This window comes from Chlamydotis macqueenii, chromosome 5 (genome assembly GCF_036417535.1).
Source record: "Chlamydotis macqueenii isolate bChlMac1 chromosome 5, bChlMac1.mat, whole genome shotgun sequence".
Lineage (NCBI taxonomy): Eukaryota > Metazoa > Chordata > Aves > Otidiformes > Otididae > Chlamydotis > Chlamydotis macqueenii.
In genome coordinates, this window is record NC_141560.1 from 38,103,752 (window position 1) to 38,123,683 (window position 19,932).

Sequence of the window (19,932 nt, forward strand, 5' to 3'; positions counted from 1 at the left end):
GGGATCTCTCCGGAGCCACGGCCAGGCCGCCGCGGGGTGCGAGGGGTGCCCCGTGGGGGCCTGCGGACAACTCACCGGAGGGAGGGTGAGGAAGTTAGCAGTGGGGTTTGCCATCTGTAAGAAGTGAGCAATCTCTGGGGTTTCTGTATGCCATGTCTTGATTTTTTATTTTTTTTTCTTTAAGATAGCTTCTGTGGGGGTACTCTGAGGTTTTATTGCTTGCTCTCTCCTGCTCGAGCAAGGCTGAAAATAGGAGGGCTGCCCCTTCTTCGGTGAGTAAGCAGGCTTCTCTGGACTTAGCCCCAGAAGACTGTCAGACATACAGAAGAATTTTCTTCTCCTCTTACCTGTCAATATCAACAAACTCACAAAAGGCAGCTGGCTAAACAGGTGGAACTGATCTGTGTGGTCCTTCACGGTTTTGTAACACCCTAACCTGTGTGTTTGTGGGGAAAAAATATTTTCTGTCTTTCACAGGATGCTGTCCCTCGTGTAATGCCTGATGCTGTGTAAGACACAGAAGCATCGTTTGAAGAGATGCAGTGTGTAGCCCCCAGTCCCACCTTGCAGTGCCTGACCACGTACTCACTGCCCGCAAGGTGAGTGGTCCCAGACCTGTGGTTTGAAACTTTGAGGTCTGTATTTCCCCACAGGTGCAAGTGAACTGGCACCAGTACCTAGGGAAGATACAGTTTTTGGAAGATGAGGAATTAGCCTGACAGTCTTGGCCTTCTTTGTGTGGAACTGCACTTGCAGTTATTATTAGGAGCCTCTAAACTCTAAAAGAAAGAAAAAAAACTCTTCCTGGTAGAAATTGTGGTGTGGCAGCATTACTGAGTGCTGTTAGACTGCTGCCATGTTGCGATGACAGCTCTTTAGTAGAAACAGAAATTACATTATTATAAAAAGTCAGTTAAGTGCTTTGGGATTCTTTTTGGCTAAGACTATAGAAAGAGTATGAAATTCTGTAAACCATGTTTTTTAGTTGACAACACTATAGCCTTACTTTTAACATAAAAGAAAATAGCAAACTTTTCTAATCAGAATAAAAAGAATGTAAAAAAATGTTAAAAAAGTAAAAACATTTCTTAAATTTCAACTTTGTATACATCTTTTTTCCATATCTGTTATCAATAGGTATAGATATCAAAACTTACTTAAAGATATAATAATAATAAGAGGAATATCCAGACGCAGTCTGTTAACTGTTTTCTGTTAGTGTGATAATTAACGATGTTAATATTGAAGTGAAAGCTGAGAACACTTAATCTCCTCTGCATCTGAGCTATATGAAGACTTTTTTTCTAGTTAATAGTTGTCAGTGGCCAACTACTGCTATGTAACATGTCTAGCAAGCCTCAGCATAGAGAGGCAAAGACTGTGTCCATCATGATTTGTGTTTATTACCTTAGCTTTATACACCGATAAATTGCACTGGTATAAATCATATTTTATAGCTCTCTTGTTTGTATGCTGTGAAATTCTGCACCATTACAATTATATCAGAAATGGTTGCTCACTTCTGAATTCCAAACATAGACAAATTACATTACACTTTTCTACCTATAGACTCCAAAATTATTCCATCAATTTGTATTCCATTCTCTCCTCTATAAATAGAGCTCACATCAGCATATGATGTAAGGACCTTCCAGAAATATATTATGGACTCATAGAATCGTAGAACGGTTTGGGTTGGAAGGAACCTTGAAGATCATCTAGTTCCAGCCCCCTGCTGTGGGTAGGGACACCTTCCACTAGATCAGGTCGCTCAAAGCCTCATTGAGCCTGGACTTGAACACTGTGGCTGTCACTTTTGTCACATGTGGTTCTTTATTTTCTCTTTACTAAAATATTGTTGAGGTTGGATATCTTTGGTTTCTGTATTGAAATAAATAGGTGTAGGAGCCTTCCATTTGAAATGCAACACAAAAAAAAAAATCTCAGGTACTTTTTCTCCATGTTCTGGATCCAGTCTCTAGGGAAGCTGTATACTTACATGGACAAATAGAAATAAAATTTCCCAAACCCTAAGTGCTAGGATTTTCAGGAAAGATTTAACTGAGGGGATTTTTAAAAAAAAAAAACCAAACCCCACATTTCTAAGCAGTCAGAACATACCTTGTGGTCAGAATTTGGAAAAAAAAATATAATAGGAGACTGCCAATCTGTTCTGCTAAATGCAATATTCTCTCATGTGACCATGTAGGTTAAAAAAAGTGTTGGTAAGCGTTCTTTTTGCTCTCTGATTCCTTTGTTTGAATTAATTTTGAATATAACACCTGAGGAAATTATCATGACCTATACTGGTAACGTTTTCCTTTCAAAAGAATGTGTTGCTGTGTTAATAATGCCAGAGTGCTGTGATATCTTCAAAGCACATACACTATTGGCCTGAGTCATGCTGAAGTAGCATCAGTGAAGCATCTTTTTTCTGCTTTAATAGGAACCTTCCACAGCTTGGAATAGAATTGAGGTATGGACAGTACTTAGTCGAACAGACTGGACGTCATCAAGTTACTGTTCTGTCGGACATGTTGGCATGCGGGGTGATGTACTGAGACTGTTTGAATCTCACAGATCAAACTGGATTGAGCATGGCCAGACTCTGTAGGCAGAGTAAGTCAGTGTCTGTTTGTACACACTGCTTAAGCAGCTTGGTTCTAGTCTCCTCCATACCTCAAAAGCAGCATGAAATAAAGCATAAAAACCGTTTTGACTGGAATTTCAACAAGTAGACAATAAAGGGGAGGGATCAACTGGAAAGGAGATGGAGATAACGAACAGGGTGGTGACTTTCTGTACGTGCTCTTGGAAAAGAAGATGAGTAAACAATGGTTGGTGCAATATAGAAGAGGAAACTAGCAGAATGCTTCAAACAGAGAAGTGATGTGGTCAGAGTAATAATCTATGTAAGCAATCTTGGGTTGCGGTTTCAGAGTTGCTAATTCCAGGGCTGCGCACAGCCCAGTCTCCCAGCAGTACTAAATTGATCAGGATCAGGTATGGCTGTGGTGTCACATTGCTCTTGCATTAGCTTCTGCCCATACTACAGAGTTGTTGTTCTGCTTCTGGAAGGACTGATAATACCTGATCTGGTTTTAAAGTCTGCTGGTACAAAATTATCCCTTCAACATTTTTTCTGAACAAATTTAAATTGGCAGAATGGATTACATTGCATTAGTGGTTTCCATTTGATGGCTGTGGTGTATTTGATCACTAATAGGAGGCCTGCAGTTGGCTTTACTCTATTGTCAGATCATGGTGTTTACAGCAGTTGATGGCTGTTGTGTTAATGCTGGAGGGAGAGGTATGGAAGCAAGAGACCTAAACAAGGGTCTTAGTTGCACGGATGGATCAAAGGACTTCTTTGTCTTAGAGATGCCGTATAGAAGTCTAAAATTTAGATGTACCCTGGGTGCTAGGATCTACAAAAAGGTTTCAGTCAGAGCTGACAGCTGACATGCAAGCTTAAGTGGCAGGTGGACTGGTGATGTTATCCACAGATACACACAAAGACAATAAGAGGGCTTTCAGGGAAGAGAATGAAACCATGTTCTAGCTCTGCTGAGCTTTAACTTCCTGCTAGTCATCTGAGTTTATATAGAGGGAGATAGCTCTGGGGAAAGGAGCAGATCTGTAAATCATCTGCTGAGATATGTTAGTTGCATTTCAGATGAGAACTCAGAGATGATGTAGGAGGATAAAAGGAGAAGACCAAGGATACAGCTCTCAGAGTCTGCCAAAGAACACTTGGAAGGAAGGCTTAAATGGGTAAAAAAGAAAGATTTTAAGTGAAGCATAGTTGATTGTGTCAGGTCAGAGAGGATGAGGGTTTTTGAGCTCTGCTGAACCTTTGACTGGCTTTGGTTAATCCAGAGTGGAAACGGAGAAGAAGGTTGGACACTGATAGTTAGATATCTATGGAGTGAGTGAAACAGAGAAGCCAGTTTTCAGAGAGGAAGGTGGGGATGGGTCAAAACTTTTATTTATTTCTAATTCTTTCTATTTTTGAGGGGAAATAGAAGCAAAAGGAGGGTGAACGAAAAAGATGATGTCATATTTTAGCAATAGCCTTTTTTTTTTTTTTCCCTAAATAACTTTCCTGTTGAGTTTATTCCCTGTAGTGGAAATTAGATGGTTTCTGGGCTTTTCTCCTTTTGCTTACTTACTTCGTGGACCAGAAAGGTGGGAAGAACAAGCATTGTTCTCTCAAATATTTCCCCTTGGGGCTCTTCAGCTAAAGATGTAGCTTTAACATGCAGCTGAGCCAATCTAATGACTTGTAGCCACGGAAAGGTGGCTTTCATTTTCATGGCTGTGTTCTGTCCCTTTCCTTGTGCTCATGCTGCTACTTATTAGACTCGCTTGTCAGTCATTTTACTGAGTTCATCTGGCTCATGGAAGTGTCCCAGTGAGTGCCAAAATCAGCACAGGCTAGTCAGGAGTGCCCAGCTGGAAGCAGAGTTTTGGGAGATGGGGGATGTCACCTTCTTAGCAGCCATGAACTGTGAGGCCAGCTTAGTTTGCCTTCTGAAACTGAACTATTAGGACAAGTTAAGCAGCTCTTCAATAAATTGAATTGTGAAATTCCTCTCTATTCCTACATAAGCAATGACAGAGTTGGCAATTAAAGGAAGAAATATGATGATGATGAATGTTAATACAACTCATCCTCATGGGATCAATCTGGCAGCTCACACCTCTGAGAGCAGTTTTTTTTCCAGATTCTTTGCAAAATCTGCAAACTCTGGCAGATCCCTGCAGTGAGTTACCACTGATTCATCTTTTGGCTTAGGATGTAGTTTCACTGAGATGTGGCTCTACAGTAAGCTAGATCAAGGTGTTAAACCAGAAGAAAACTATTTTTTTTGCTGTGCTAGCTTTCTGCTCATTTAATTCCATAAATCAAACTGGCACCAGTGTTTGCAGAAGTGAGGCAGCAGAAGAATGCCTACAGGTAGAAGGAAGAAGCAGAACTGCCTTTTTAACAGGAGCTAAAACTTCTATCCACCTTGTTGCAGTGTGAAACTCCAATTTTAGGATGTGGCTTCACAGTTGATTGAAACTGATCTCATTCTGACTTTTTGATGAAGGAAGCAGTCCTACTGGTCCCTGGTATCAGCCTTGTTAAAACAAACCCTGTTCAAAATGACTTGCTTGAAGATGTAGTCATGGGGTTACCAGCATCGGGAGAAGGAAGAGAGATCACGTTAGGAGCTGAAATGCCACTTTGGCTTTCTTCTGTAGCTTGGGATGGGGCCTCAAATAGAGAGTTATTAATGAGCTAGCGGGGACTACATGCAGCTCTCTGCTCATTGTCTGGTAACAGCAATTTAAGTCTTGACTGGAGGCTTTTTCCTTTGATATTCCATGATCATTGATTTTCCTTTGAACACAGTCATTTACCCTAGTCTTCTCCCTGTTAAAGGATGAGCTAATGTGATTACAAAAATATTTTTTCCTGTGATCAGCAGAACAAATGAAGCCTGGTTTCCTTGTCCTGATGTGACACTGCTGTGTGGATTCTCATATGTATGTTAAGCAGTGCCTGCACATGCTTGCCATTTTATCAGTGACAGCTTTACTAGGATCTGTTTCATTGATTTGGCTTTGCATTTCACAGAAGTTACCTTTGTACAAATTTAGATGGAATTGGGCAATGGCTTAAACATGCTTTTTTAGCAAGGAAAGGGGAGAAGAAAGGGGACCTACAGGCAGAAATACCAACAGACAGTGTAATTGCATAAGCCTTCTTTTCTTAGGAAATCAGGCTAAAAATTAGTCTTTTGACAGAGACCTCTGCAGACATCTTGGATCAGGCTACAGAGACAGAAAGAAAAGTAAATCTTGCTGTTTACCATGTAAAGGCTTCCAGTTACCTGCTGCAACAGATTTCTCATAAGTAAGGCTAGTTGGTATTTACTCACTTGGTTACATTCTCATCTTCAGCACTGTCCCCATCAGGCTCTGGGAACTTGTTCTTTTTTTTGTTGTTGTTTTTTGGTTTTGTTTTTTTTTTGTGTGTGTTTTTTTTTTGCCAGCGTGCACTCATGCATCAGTTGCTTTCATTTATTTTTAATTTAACCTTTATACTTGAATAAATGGCTATGTAGGTAGTAAGACAAGCTGTTAAAGAGACTTGTGGTTAACAGGACTCTGTTTATGTCAGTGATGCCATGAAAAATAAAGGCTTTAAATGCAGCCAAGGATACAGTCCTGTTACTGTAGAAAAGCTAGGCTTGGGGGTTTCATTATATAGCATTTTCTATGTGAGACTTTAGCTGTGTAATAAATGCTGGGGTATTTTACCATTTTCCTCTATTTTGTAACTTTATTTTCGTTTCTAAGGTAATAGGAACTCTTTGTAAAAGGCAAAACTGGTCTATTTCTGGGTGGATGCCAGTTTATAACAAGTGGGTCCAGCTACGAACAAACTTTGCAGATTTGGTCACTATTCTGAGCTAATCTTGAGCTCTGATAGAGTTCTCTTAAGAATGCCTTGCCTACCCCAAAACAGAGCAGCTGGATCTGGGAGCCCAGCTACACCGGCTTCTTGAATGTCCTTCCTGTCACTTGGGCCTTGAAATAAGTCTGTTGTGTCCCCAGATGTCAGGTTTTTCCATGAACTAGTTTATAGCTGGATCAGCTGGATCATGATTCTCTGACCATGTCATCACAGAAATGCTGGTGCTGGAGCAAGGGAGCAGGGAGCGAGCAATCAGGTTGAGCAGGAAATGTGGGACTACCCTTCCAAGTGGCACTCCAGGTTTATGCTGAATTACAATGACCTTATAGAACAAAGCATTGTACATTAGGGGGGTGGTGAAGGGAAGAGGGAAAGAGAACATGCCCATCCGACTGTGGGAACTCAGTTATAGCCGGACCCCTCCAGCTTCTCCTCCTGAGGATGCACACGATGCACTTTACTCCTCAGCACGAGTGATGCAATGAGCTTTGGAGTAGCACTGGCTCCTGCTTGGTGACCTCCATTGCAACTAGTCAGCTGTGTCTGCTGCATCGGATCGTAGAGGGTGGATGGAGAAGCTGTGGCTGGGTTGGGTTGTCCCTGTAAAGGAGATGTGGACCTTCCCTGTAGAGGAGAATGAACCTGAGACAAGATGTCTGAGTTACTGCACCGTGTGAGATTTCACTGCTTTCTAACTCCCAGTGGAAAAATAAAAAAATGGATAAAAAAAATTCTTCACTGTAGAGCAAGACTGAGGCTTTTTACAGAAAGACTTACTGTACAGAAACTGTAACTCTTTGTACATTCAAAATACAAACACAAGTCAATGGAAAACAAACTTTCCTGATGTGACCCCACCACATGTGAGACCTGGCATGATTGCACCATCCTGGGCTTAGATCAGGTCCTTAGAACAAGCAGCTGTTTAAGCTTTAATGGCCTGGTCGTCTTATTTCTGGTAGGGAGGGGGCCTCACTTGCTCAGGGAAGCATTCTTCTGGAAACCAACTGCGTTCCTTGTTTGCTATCCATTGGTCCCTACCTCATTCCTGAGTTATAAAAAAAGAAGGGGAGGGGGAGCAAGCATTCACTTACAGATAGAAAAAATACTGCTTCTATGGAGATTTTCCCTGATGACAGCCCTTAGCTGATGTGTTGCACCCCTTGGACAACCTGTCTCTTAAATGCCAAGTTTCTGCTAGGGAGATCCTCCTACCCTGATGATTACACTACAAGTGGCAAAACTAAATGAAATTTGATGCTGACTGTCAAATTGTCAAAGCAATTTAAAGCAATATTTCCTGTGGTTTCAGTGTCTCCTTCAAACAGATGCAACTAGCTGTGATTCTAACAGCCCCAAAATTGGGAAATAGTGGGAATTGCAAAGGAACTGCAAAAAAATTGTGTGCTCAGATCCTTTTCATTTGCAATGGAATTTGGGCTGGAAACTTGTTTGGTTTTTTACAATCTTGGCCTCGAGACTTGATGGTGATAACCCTGAACATGGCAGCTGGCTGTATAGTTGTTGTCCGTGTGTTGTGGTGTCATGGTTCTCATCTTCATGTGTGTTCCCCACACACAACTTTTGCCACAGTTATTCCTCTGGTAAACTCTTAGTCCTTTCCACTTGATTTTTCCCTTTTTGTTTTCTTCCAGTTTGCCACTTTGGAAGTGGCTATGATTAGCTTTTTACTTTCTGGTCTCCCTTTGTCCCTTCCCTTCCCTTCCTTCTGCTGCCTCTGTTCCCCAGCCACCGCTTCACCTCCCCGAGCTGCCGCCCGGGGTCCCGCTGCGGCCCGAGGGGGTGGGCAGCACGGCTGCCCCCCACGCCTCCATTTTGGCCTGTGGGTGTGGGCGGCTTCCGCAACCCGGCCGCAGCCTCCTCATCAGGCCTTCCTAATGCAAATAAGCTTCTCATTTCACTTCAAAAATCTAATAAAAAGGGCTCGCTTTTCAGTATTTTTATTAATATTTGATACCACGGTGTTATTTTGGGGGTGGTACCCCCCACCACGCAGACGGTCCCCGGGTACGACCCGGGGCCCAAAGTGACCAAGGCGGCAACCCCGGGCACGGCACTGCGGAGCCGCCCTGGTGCTGCAGGCCGAGCCGGTACCGACAGCCACCTCAGCCTCCCGGCCAGTAGCTGCCGTACAACATGGCGGCGTCCACGGCCCGCTCGCACCGCTGGGAAAGAGGAAGCGTCCGTCACTCTAAGCCTCCCGGGGTGCGCGGCGACTACGCTGCCGGGGGTTCCTGCTGCCGGGGGTTCCCGCTGCCGGAGACGACTGCTCCGCAGAGACGCAGGTAGCGGGCTGGCGGGTGGAGGCTCCGCCGGGGCGCCCGTAGCTCGGGTGGCGGCGCGGCAGGGGCCGGGAGCGGCGGGGAGAGGTTGCCGCGCGCCTCCCGGCGGCGGGCCGCGCCGGCAGGTGCCCCGGCTGCGCAGGCCGGTAGGCCCGCGGCCTCCCCAGCCGGGCCGTCAGCGCCTCCCGCCTGCTCGCTGCCGCAGCACCTGAGCCTCTTCCCAGTAAAGCCCCGACCAAGCCTAAAACGGGCAGAGCCTTCCGCGTTCGCCCTGGTGCTAAGGGGTGCTGCCGCCCGCCCCTGCCTGCCCCGCTCCCGCCGGGCCTGCGGAGCGGCCGGAGGCGCGCTCCCTGCTCTCTCCGCGGGGCCTGCGGCGGCCTGGCCCCCACCCCGGGTCCCCGGCCTGCCCCGCGCCTCGCCCCCCGCTCGGGTCGCACCAGTGCGTGGGGCTGGGGCGTTCGGGATGCAGGGGCAGGATGGATTTCGGTTTACTGAAGGGGATCTGGGGTTTTGTGTGGTAGAGGGAAAGCTGTGTTACAAACAGATGCTGCTTCTTCAGGCCCAAGGCTGAAGAGCCATTTGACTTTAATACGGGTGTGAATGTCGTGGACAATGCCTGTTATTTACTGATGCACGCATGGACATGCGTATTCTGCAGTAGTTTCGTCTTGTCCTTGTTCAGGTTGATCTGGTTCCAAACTGAGCTAAAAGATGTTGATAACAGCCCTGAGTAGCTTATTTTTGGAGTATCAGAGTTTGCAGAAGCATTTAGTTGCACCAGTATAAATCAAAGGATTCCCTTTAAGTTTTCTGCTGGTGTGATCAACAGCAGCATTCAGTCTCCTGTTAGTGCCCAATCCACCACTGCGGCAGTCTGTCCCCTGACCCCCAGTCTATCAAAGTGGGACCCGGTCCTTCTCCAGTCAGGATCACGAGTTGTGGCTAGAACCTTGTTATTATACCAGTGGGCCTATTTAATGCCTCTAAACATCTTTCATTAAGTTGTCTTTAATTTCCACCTCTCTCCTTTTTCTTTGCAGGCCATGATAAAATCCGACAATGCCGTTTTGAGTGGGTGAAGTGAAGGGGGAAAAAGGAGGATTAAAAAAATGCCCAAGCAAACAGCAGTGACGATTACGTTGGCGACCCTGCTGGGTGTTGCAGTGGGGGGCCTGGTTTTATGGAAAGCAACTCAGCGTCGGAAAGGAAAAGCATGCTGTAGTAGTCAGGGAGAGGAACCAGTTATAAACTCGGGAGATGAGAAACTGATTAAGGTAGAGGATAAGGAGGTGCTTTCCTTCTTCAGATCTCCCACCTTTTCCTGGGTAGAGAGGACCCTTGGTGCAGACATAGTGATAGTTTCAGAACAGGAGGAGTGGGATTGTGTTGAGCCTTTGCTGAAGAAGGAGCTGGAGAAATGGCCAGTGCTTGGAATTGATTGTGAATGGGTGAGTGATCAAGAAGCAGCTCTCCTTCAGATTCCACATTGCAAAGGGAAATAATTAAGGGTGGAGTGATTCCTTTGCTTAAGTGGATACAATAGGACTGACTGTTGCAACTGCCTGTGTGATTATCTGTCATAGCAGCAGTGAAGTAGCTGCTAATTTTGATTGTTCTCATGTTTAACTGTGCTGACTAGATTTTTAATTCACTAGTTGTATTCATTTACTGAACTCCTCTGATAAATCGACTATACTAAACATAGTGATAAATAAATATAGCATTATGTGTTTTGTATAACATCTCTTTAAAGGTGATTCACTAGAAGGAGCTTGGCTTTATACTATTTTAAATCCAAGTGCATACTTAAGAAACAATTTCTTAAGAATAATAAATCCAAAAAGGAGAATAATACTGATATGTAGATACAACTCACTGGAACTACCAGAAAGCAAAGTTCCTTTTCCTCCCGTACATTTGCCTGTGTGAATTCTCAAAACAGACTTTAACTCATTCATAAAGCCTGGCTTTGCCATTATTTTGGCTGGAAATTTATTCACCCCACAGTCATTAGTATAAGCCACGGTTAAACGATGTGTTTGCCATAAACATTTATGCGGTGGGTGGCTTTGTGCTGATGTGGATTAAGAAATGTGTCTGATTTCTTCCACCAGCTCAGCTATGAGGGCGAAGGGTGAAAGGGGGAAAGTTTCTCCTGTAGGAGTGTGGCAAGAAGTAGCTGGGGGAATACTGTGAAACAGATCGCATAATCTGCAGTAAAATTTTAGAGGCGTGTAACAATACTTGAGTATATACACTGATAGGTAGTTCCTGTCTTCAGTGGCCTCTTTTGCAATTTGTTCCAGCTCCAGTATTGCTAATAATACTGTAACCCAGACTCTGATTTTTCTTTCAGGTATCTGTGGAGGGAAAAGCAAATCCTGTATCTCTCCTACAGATGGCTTCTTATAGTGGCCTCTGCATTCTTGTTCGGTTGCCCAGGCTTGTTGCCAGCGGACAGACTATCCCACAGACCTTGTTGGACATCATGGCAGATACTGCAGTCTTGAAAGTTGGGGTAGGATGCTGGGAAGATGCTTGCAAGTTACTTAATGATTATAGTCTTCCAGTCAAAGGGAATGTGGATCTCCGGCATTTAGCCATGCGACAGCGGTGAGTGTCTGAAGACAGAGGCAGCTCTGTTTGAGGCATCGTTTGAGCTGGAAATATTTTTAAAGTAATCTGCCTATGCTGAGTGATACCACACAGGTAGGCCTGGAGGTCTCAGGGTGGTTTTAGAGCATGGACATTGGCAGCTGCAGCCCAAGAACATGTCATGCATCTGTTCTGTGGTCTTAACGGAAATGAAATCTTTATGAAGATTTCATATGCTAATTGTGTTAAGTCTTCTCATGCAATACCCTTATGGACTTTTCTGCATATCATGCCTCACCTTTTAAGAAGTCCAGGTGCAGTGATGTAATGTTAACAGATGTTTGAATACACTGCCTGGAATTATGCGGTAAATGTGCCAGGGGCGCGTAAGTGGAACTGTTGAATTACAGGATTTCTTTAAAAATGACTAAATAAACCAGCTCTAATTTTCTCTTTTAATAACAATGCTTCCATTGAAAGGTTACAGTTATGATGCCATTTTCTCATCCTTCAGTCTTCCTAAAATAAAATGTTCTTCTTGGGAATATTTTTCATGTATGCATGCCTGTGTGTGGTGTTAGTGATCTGGGATGTGAGTTTGCTGACCTGATGGTGCCATTTTAGCACTGAGGATGGACTTCTTGTCTCTAGTGGCCAGGATTCTTCTGAGTCATACCTGGTGCTCAAGCTCCTCATGAATCCCTGGGGCAGGCAGTCCATTACTCTGTGATAGACCTCTTTAGTTCAGAAGTTAGTAGTTCAGAGCCAAACATTTCAGACTTAAATGTTACCAAGTCCCAGCCTTTGCCTGTTTTGCATATTGCAGGCACTAGATAATTAGTAAATCTAGAGAGGACCTTTTAGCGGAGGGGAGGGAGAGGACCTGTAAAGCTGTCAGGCAGCTGTGTGCTGTTTGAGTGAGAGTCGTGCATCATGTGCATTGTGTTCTGGCAGGTTCAGGGTATATGAGGCCATCTGAATTTGCATGGGTGTATAGTTTCATTTTTAATATGTTTGTTTCACTTTCTTTGTTAAACTGAAGGAAGGATCTACTTCACAACTGCCTTAGCCTTAAGTCTTTAGCTGAAAAAGTCCTGAACTGCCCGCTTGACAAGTCTCCTCATGTGCGTTGCAGCAACTGGGAGGCAGAAGAACTGACACAAGATCAGGTGTGTCTTCCACTTCAACTTAGTGTTTTGGGAGGAAAAGCAATCCTCTTAGTAGAGAAGAGGCATTACAACAGGGAGATGTGAGCCTTTTTCAAGTTCTGCCTCAAAACCTTGTGTGTGACTGTGGTCTGAAGTTAATTCCAGACTCTGTGCCTGCATTTCCCTCCTTTTCCATGAAGATAATTTTCTGCTGTTTTCCCTGGATTCTTGACTCTTGTTTTCCTTTAGTCCTGAAAGATCTATAAGACAACTTCCCTTGAAGAAGTGTTTGTGCACCCAAAACCTCACCTTTTAATTATTTTCTTTCCTCCCATCTGTAGCAGTCCGTGCAATATTAGAGACAGACCCTGGAAACCTTGTTCACCATCTTTAGACCGTTATGGTTTCCCTGATTGCTCACTTTTTTTACAGTCACGCTGCAGATGTCTACAAAATCAGTGACCGGTAGAGGGAGTGACGGGATAAATAACCACACTGAATATTGGTAGGCAGTATGTCAAAAGGGAGCTTTTTATTAGTTAGGGAGGGCTTAGTGGGTCAGGAAAGTGTTTAAGGCCTGGCTGACCTGAATTTTTTTTAGTCCTTCGCAGTTGCTGGGGGCACCCATGAGTATTTCAAGTCTGACTGACCCTAAAAATGTGGGGTGTGGTGATGTTATGAAAGTGTCAGTCAACTGCCAGAATTTTGTGTGAACTTCAAAAGGAAACAAATCCAGCTTCTGCCTTTACTGTACCAAGTGTTAAAGACTGATAATGTTTGGGAGTGTTTGCTGTTTGTCAGTGTCACAATGTCTATGCTTTTCTGCAGGTCCTCTATGCTGCTAGGGATGCCCAGGTCTCAGTGGCTCTGTTCCTCCATTTGCTGGGATTTGCCAGCCTCCCTGCTACATCAGAAGGTGAAAACTCTGTCCCTGCTTGGGAAAAAGCACTGGGTAAATGCCGGGGCTTGGTGGATATCCCATTTAGAGGAAGAAGGAGTGGCAGCACTGGAGAGGAGAAGAGTGGAGAGGGACGCTCCCCTCAGAAAACAAAAAATCGGAAATCTTTAGTGAATGGCCAGCCCTCTGGCAGTCAGCAAGTGAGAGATCCACGGAGGCAGAAGCGAAAACCTCTAGGTGTGGGATATTCTGCGCGGTAAGTCTGTGAGCACATTTTACTCTTTATACTGCAGGTGGAAAACTTTGAATGATGCCTCCTGCTCTATTCATGAAACAAGTGGGTAACAGGAGCTAGGAAAGGAAACACAGGACCCAACAGTCATGGGAGCCAGATTCCTGTTTCTGTTTTCCTTGTTTCCCTCTAGGTGGTATTGAAAATGGGGGCAGCACTTGGATCCGTACTAGGTCATGAGCAGGTTGAGGGGTTGTCTTCAGCTTTTGCCCTTCCTTCTCCTGTGGAGGCATTCGCTGGAGAGCAGAGTCCCAGCAGGAGGTGGTTGGCTGGCTGGCTGGGATTTACTGCACAGACAGCTGTGCCTCGTCTCCTCCAGGGGAAAGGTGGCAACTGCATGGAGCTTGTCCTTTCAGCAGAATCTGCCTTGTGGGCTGCTGTTTGTATTGTGCTGCCCCAGGTCACTGTGGCCACAGAGGTGTCAGGGTAGTGAGCAGAGCTGAAGGCTGAGGTTAGGAGGAGTGAGACACGTTATGTGAGGTGCCAGATGCACTTCTGTGTTGGCCAGGGAGAGAAGGAGGGAAGGGTACTACTTTGGCCTTGCAGATTGTTGGATTCGGGATCCCCATCCTGCAGGCGATTTTGTGGAACAAATCTTAAATTATTGTGGCCTTTTGCTAATAAGAATTTGGTTGTTTTTAAATTAAAACAAGTTGGAGGAGTCTCTTTAAGCTCAATGCAGTGGAAGATGTGGAGAGCTATATGTTTGGTTTTGTTTGGATATAATCTAATAAAATTTATCATTTGGATGTAGGAACTAAGATTGTCTGTAATTACCATTTGGAAAGAAAACCAGTCATTTTAGTATTTGTTTTCTCCTTTTCGAGTTTATTGGATTGTCAATGGAGACATTTTAATGTAGTCAATAATATTGATTTCATTAGCAGTCATTAATGGTATTGTGTTGTACAGAGCAAGTCCTTCCAGATTTATTTTTTCTTTTTAGTTGGAGCCTGTGTCATACAAAACAGAAGGACTGCACCTCATGGGAGAATTAAAATTTAAACAAAATTGCATTCCAAACTAAATTGAGATCTTCCTATGTTTTTTTGTTTATTTATTGTTTTTAACTGCGCTTGACTTCATGAGAGATCTGTACACTCACTGTTTTTTACAGTATCTCCAGCAGTGTGGCTCTGGTCTGTAATAAGACTGGATGTGACTGTTTAGTTTTAATGTTTATTCATTTAGATTTGGGAAGTACTCAAATTATCATGGTGATTGCGCAGAACTGCTGATGCTCAGTGGAAGGAGATCTCCTGCATCATGATTGGATTGTCAATTAGTCCACAAAAATAATTACTGTTTTGTTGGGATTCTTCCCCTCTGTGCACCTCAGAATTGTCAGGTTACATAGCCTGTGAATCAACATTTTTAGAGGGTAGAGCTCTGCTGAGTACTTATTTTTATGATGTCTCTGGAGAGAATCATAGAATGGATTGGGTTGGAAGGAACTGTAGAGGTCATCTAGTCCAACCCCCCTGCAGTAAGCAGGGACATCTCCAACCAGATCAGGTTGCTCAGAGCCTCGTCCAGCCTGACCCAGTCACCAGGGATGGGGCATCTACCACCTTTCTGGGCAATCTGTTCCAGTGCTTCACCACCCTCATTGTAAAAAATTTCTTCCTTATTTCCACCAGAGCAGAGTAGAGGGGCAGAATCACCTCCCTCCACCTGCTGAAGAAAGGAAACTATTTCACAGTGTCCTGTGATGTGTCTGTATCCCTGTCCAGTTCCTCCCAGGTGCTCCCTGGGCCCAGCCTGTGCCGCTCTTCAGTTTTGTTTTAAGGAGGTTGGCAGAGTAAGGAAATGTTTTCTGCAAAACAGCGCCCTTCCACATGCTGCCAGAAAACACCAGAGACCCCTCAGGCAGGACTTTTCACCACTGGCTAAGGTTAGGTGCCAGTGTTTCAGAAGGCCTTAGCTCAGCTTTGTTTTTCCCATGGACTCATGTGTTTGGGTTCCCAGTGCTGCAAGAGCCTTTTTGGAGCACTGCTGTTGGATGAATGAAGTAATTGCTGTTCACACTAAGTTTTAGAAAAGTAATCTTAATAAAACATTAAAACACGGGCTTAGGCAGCTGATTCTTGAAACTGGCTTGCCTGTAAGTTGACACTGTCTTTTAGCTTACTCTTAGCTCATCATCCTTCTTAACTTCAATTCTCTTTTGCTTTCTAATGTATTTTTTTTTAAATGCTGTCATCATTGATAGCATCTCTTGAAAACTGGGGTTCAGAGCTAAAATTCCACTGGCAGCAGAAGAGCAAAGATACCTTGCAGTCAATTGGTAAACCCCAGTTAAGTTTTTAGATGTTCTGCTTCCCTTGGCAGCAGCCTGTGCAGTGCTCAGCAGCCTTAACTGTGGTTTGGAGGTGGTTGCATGAATTGCAGTGTGGAATGCATGGCTGTAGAGAGCTCTATTTTTTTTTTTTGGCATGCTATTATAGTTGCTGTAATGCTGCCTTTGTTTCATAGAAAGTCTCCCCTGTATGACAACTGCTTCCTGCATGCACCAGATGGACAACCCCTGTGCACTTGTGATCGCAAGAAAGCTCAGTGGTATCTGGACAAGGGGATTGGAGGTAAGCATACCAATTTTCCTGTTGGTATTTGAAATACAGCTGCTTTTTTTTTTTTTTTTTCTTCCCCCCTCCTTGTTTCTTAGATAACTGGGCATGAATTTTTGTATCCTTTCTTATTGGAAATACTGCTGGGGACTCATTAAGATGACTCCTATGTTTTAGCTTTGTTATTTTAGCTTTCAAATACAAATTTGTATTTAATATTCTTTATTTGCCTTTACACTTTCAGAGCTAGTGAGTACAGACCCATTTGTTGTGAAGCTGCAGTTTGAGCCTTCAGGACGTCCCGAATCTCAAGTTGATTATTATCTGACGGTCAAAGAGAACCTTTGTGTTGTATGTGGCAAGCGAGAATCCTATATCCGGTGAGTTGTTTAGTGAGATAGGAGAAAAATGGATCTTTTAAAACAGAACTGGGATCTGCACCTAGTTTGGTATCCAGAAGCTTGGTTAGTGGCCTGAAACGTCATGCTTGCTCACATCCTGGATGGGCTATAGTAGTCATATGTGTCTGGGTAAGTTTGACACTGAACAGGCCAACTTTCCCTCTCCTTCCAGAGGCAGGCGGTATTGGTCCTTGGAGAGAACAAAGCGTATAGAACTTGTATGTGCTGCAGTTTGAATGACAGGGGGCAGCAGTATGCCAACACACACTCTTCTGATGGCATCCCCTTCTGAAAATGGCTGTACTATTCCTTCCACTTCTTAATCCTTGTATTTTTGAAAGGTTTAAGTGAGCCTGAAGCCCATGGGGTCACAAAGGGTGGGATTTTTGTCTTTGCAGCTGCTACTGTTTAGCTGAGAAGTATGCTTCTTGTAGTGCATTACTTTATTTTGTGGCGTTTTTTTTTTACAGTATGAATTACTGTTTTTTTTTTTTTTTAATTGAAAGCAATGAATTTTTGGAAGGGAAAAAAAGAGAAATGCAGAAAACCTGTGGAGAGAAGTACAACTAAAAAGAAGTTGCAGAACCTATTGCTGTACTGAGGGTCCTGACCCTGGTGATCTTTGTTTTTCTGCACTTCTACTATTAGTGACCCTTTGTGGGCCAGGAAGAAGAGGAACTGGGGAGCAGCAGCTCCAGGCGAATGTAATGAGCTGGCTGGTTTGTCTTCCCTAGGAAGAACGTTGTTCCTCACGAGTACCGAAGACACTTCCCCATCCAGATGAAGGACCACAACTCCCATGATGTGCTCCTTCTCTGCACATCCTGCCATGCCATCTCCAATTACTATGACAACAATCTCAAGCAGCAGCTGGCTGAGGAATTTGGTGCCCCCATCGGCTCTGAGGAAGGTGTGCGTCTGCTGGAGGACCCTCTGCGCAGGCAAGTGCGCTCAGGGGCCCGAGCGCTGCTGAATGCAGACAGCCTGCCTGACCCCCGAAGGGCAGAACTTCTGCAAAGCATCAAGGACTTCTTTAAGGCAGAGGCAGTTACCCCAGAGATACTCCAGGAAGCAGCTGGTCTGGAAACCAGGTATAACAAGCCCATCAGTTGATGTAACATTTTAGTAATTCCTGTTGGCACGTAAGTTTGACAAAACGTTGGTTACGCACAGAGCCTTGAGTAAATATTACTGCAGCAAAGTGAAAGAAAATCCAGCAGAGTTTGCAGAGCTGAGGATCACACATGCTGACTTCCCCCCCCCACACCCCCAAAGCATTTTAATGAAAATGAGATAAAACCCATTCCTGGTCTCCTTGGGGTATTGATGTACCTTCCCGAAAATACTGGTGTCAATTTAAGGAGTGTCTGAATTTGAGACTACTAGGACTTGATCTGTGCAGGAAAACTGAGCCTCTAAGAGCATAACTTATCATTTGTATAAGCCTGCAGAATCTGGATTTACAGTACGTTGATATATTTAACTAGAAAGCAAGGACAGGAAGATGATAATTGTTTGTGCTGTAGCCTAAGGCTCTAAGCAGACTCTGCATTTCTTACTGTGTTTTTGTTTATCCTCTTCTCCCTCCAAGCCAGCAGTGTTTTTTGAACTGTAGCTCTTGTTTCTTCCCCTCTTTCCCTTTTCCTTCCAGCAGTTCCTTCCCTTCTTGCTCTCCATGTTCCCCACCACTATTTTATACTTTTTTTGAAGGACAGATCGGGGAGGGAGACTGAAAGACAATCATATCAGAAGTCTCCTCTCCTCTTCCTCAAAGCCTCCCCAAATATATTTTCTTAACTAGCATCTGGTCTCTGGCTGCATGAAGTCAATACTTTCTCGTTGTTAGGCTCACTGGTGTTTGTAATGCGTCAGTGTTATAAGTCAGAACTTATCCAGGCAGGGTATTCAGTGGCAGGAGCAGGGCTCTGGAGTGTCATATGGTTTTTGCCTTGAAAAATTTGCAGTCTGTCTCCTGAGGAGCTTGTAATGGATCTTGAGAGCTTTGTTTAGTATTACTGTAAAAGAACACTTTCTCAGTTCAAAGAAACCAGCTTCCCAGTGTAACTGTGTTTCAGAAAGGAGTCTGGCATTGAAACAAAGCATAAAACTCTCGCTCTTGGTTAGCTTACTATGTGTCTGTAATTAAACTCTGCAGCTAAAAGTATCGTCAGTGTCTTGCTGTTCATTGGAGACAGGTCTAGAGTCTGACACTGGGCTTGTGTGAAAATAAACTCTGCTTGTGTCCTGGCAGGATCTGCAATGAGAGCTACATGCCACACGGACTGAAGGTGGTGCAGTGTTTTGCTAAAGGAGGCCTTCGCTCCCTTATGCAGTTGGAGAGACGTTGGCGGCAGCATTTCTTGGACAGCATGCAGCCCAAGCACCTCCCAGAGCAATGGTCAGTGGACCATAACCACATGAAGCTGATCCGAAAGTATGGGGAAGATCTTCAGATCCAGCTGTCATGAAACTTCCTGGACTCTGGTGGAAGGTGGAAGGACTGTTTTTATTTCTATGTCTCCACTAACATCTGGGCCTGGGTTTGCAAACAGGCAGCAGTAGATCTGCCAGATTTGGTGTTTTATTCATTGACTTGAATTTTCAGGTGGTTTGGAATTTTTAATCCTAGTCTTTCACTGACTAGTTCAGTGCAAAAGTGATACGCTAAGGGAACTTGTCTTCTCAAAGGGACTACGAAGAGTTATTTTCTACTCCCCAGGATTTTTGATGCCTCCAGACCATCTCTCTTAATCTGAGCACAATATATGAACATTTCTGGGTTTTCTGACAGACATATCTGCACTCTTGGCTGCACCTTGAGAGTCTCCTGATAAAAGTCTTTCTTTGCTTTCTGTGCAATTGTACTCTTACAAGTTCTTCTCAGAGAAGGCTCCCTGCTAGAGAGAGATTTCTCGTTTGGAAATGGCAAAGAAACCTTACCCTTTTTTTCAGATTCTGACCTGTATCAGCATTCCAGATAGGCCTCAGTGCGTTTCATGGTGGCAGCTGCCTGATGAGAAGCGACACTCTGACTCTGTCAGTATAGAAACACTCCTGTCAAGTATTTTCTTAAACAGCTTTCAGCAACACACAGTCTGTGAAAAAAAATGTTCTTCCCTAATTCCACTTGTTTATCATGAATAGCTCTTGGTGGGTACCTTTTCATATCAGACTGAAATGAGGTCAAGTGTCTTAAAAGGGATGAGAGGAAACAAATTTCATTTAAAGACCAGCATCTTTTAAGAGGTCAGACCATGTG

General features: G+C 44.1%; 1 protein-coding gene across 2 annotated transcripts; it reads left to right on the top strand.

The window, feature by feature from the left end:
• The first annotated feature begins 200 nt into the window (after window positions 1–200).
• EXD2 (exonuclease 3'-5' domain containing 2) lies at window positions 201–19,141 on the top strand. Of its 2 annotated transcripts, none has more exons than XM_086749093.1 (9): window positions 201–599; window positions 9,813–10,220; window positions 11,129–11,385; window positions 12,410–12,536; window positions 13,344–13,669; window positions 16,181–16,287; window positions 16,517–16,652; window positions 17,408–17,764; window positions 18,925–19,141. In XM_086749093.1, exons 2-9 carry the CDS (start codon window positions 9,882–9,884, stop codon window positions 19,139–19,141), a joined length of 1,866 nt encoding a protein of 621 aa, XP_086605219.1. In that variant the 5' UTR covers window positions 201–599; window positions 9,813–9,881. The 2 variants fall into 2 exon arrangements, with proteins under 2 accessions (XP_086605219.1, XP_086605220.1); XM_086749094.1 differs by lacking the exon at window positions 201–599 and adding an exon at window positions 8,641–8,775.
• The last annotated feature ends 791 nt before the right edge of the window (window positions 19,142–19,932 follow it).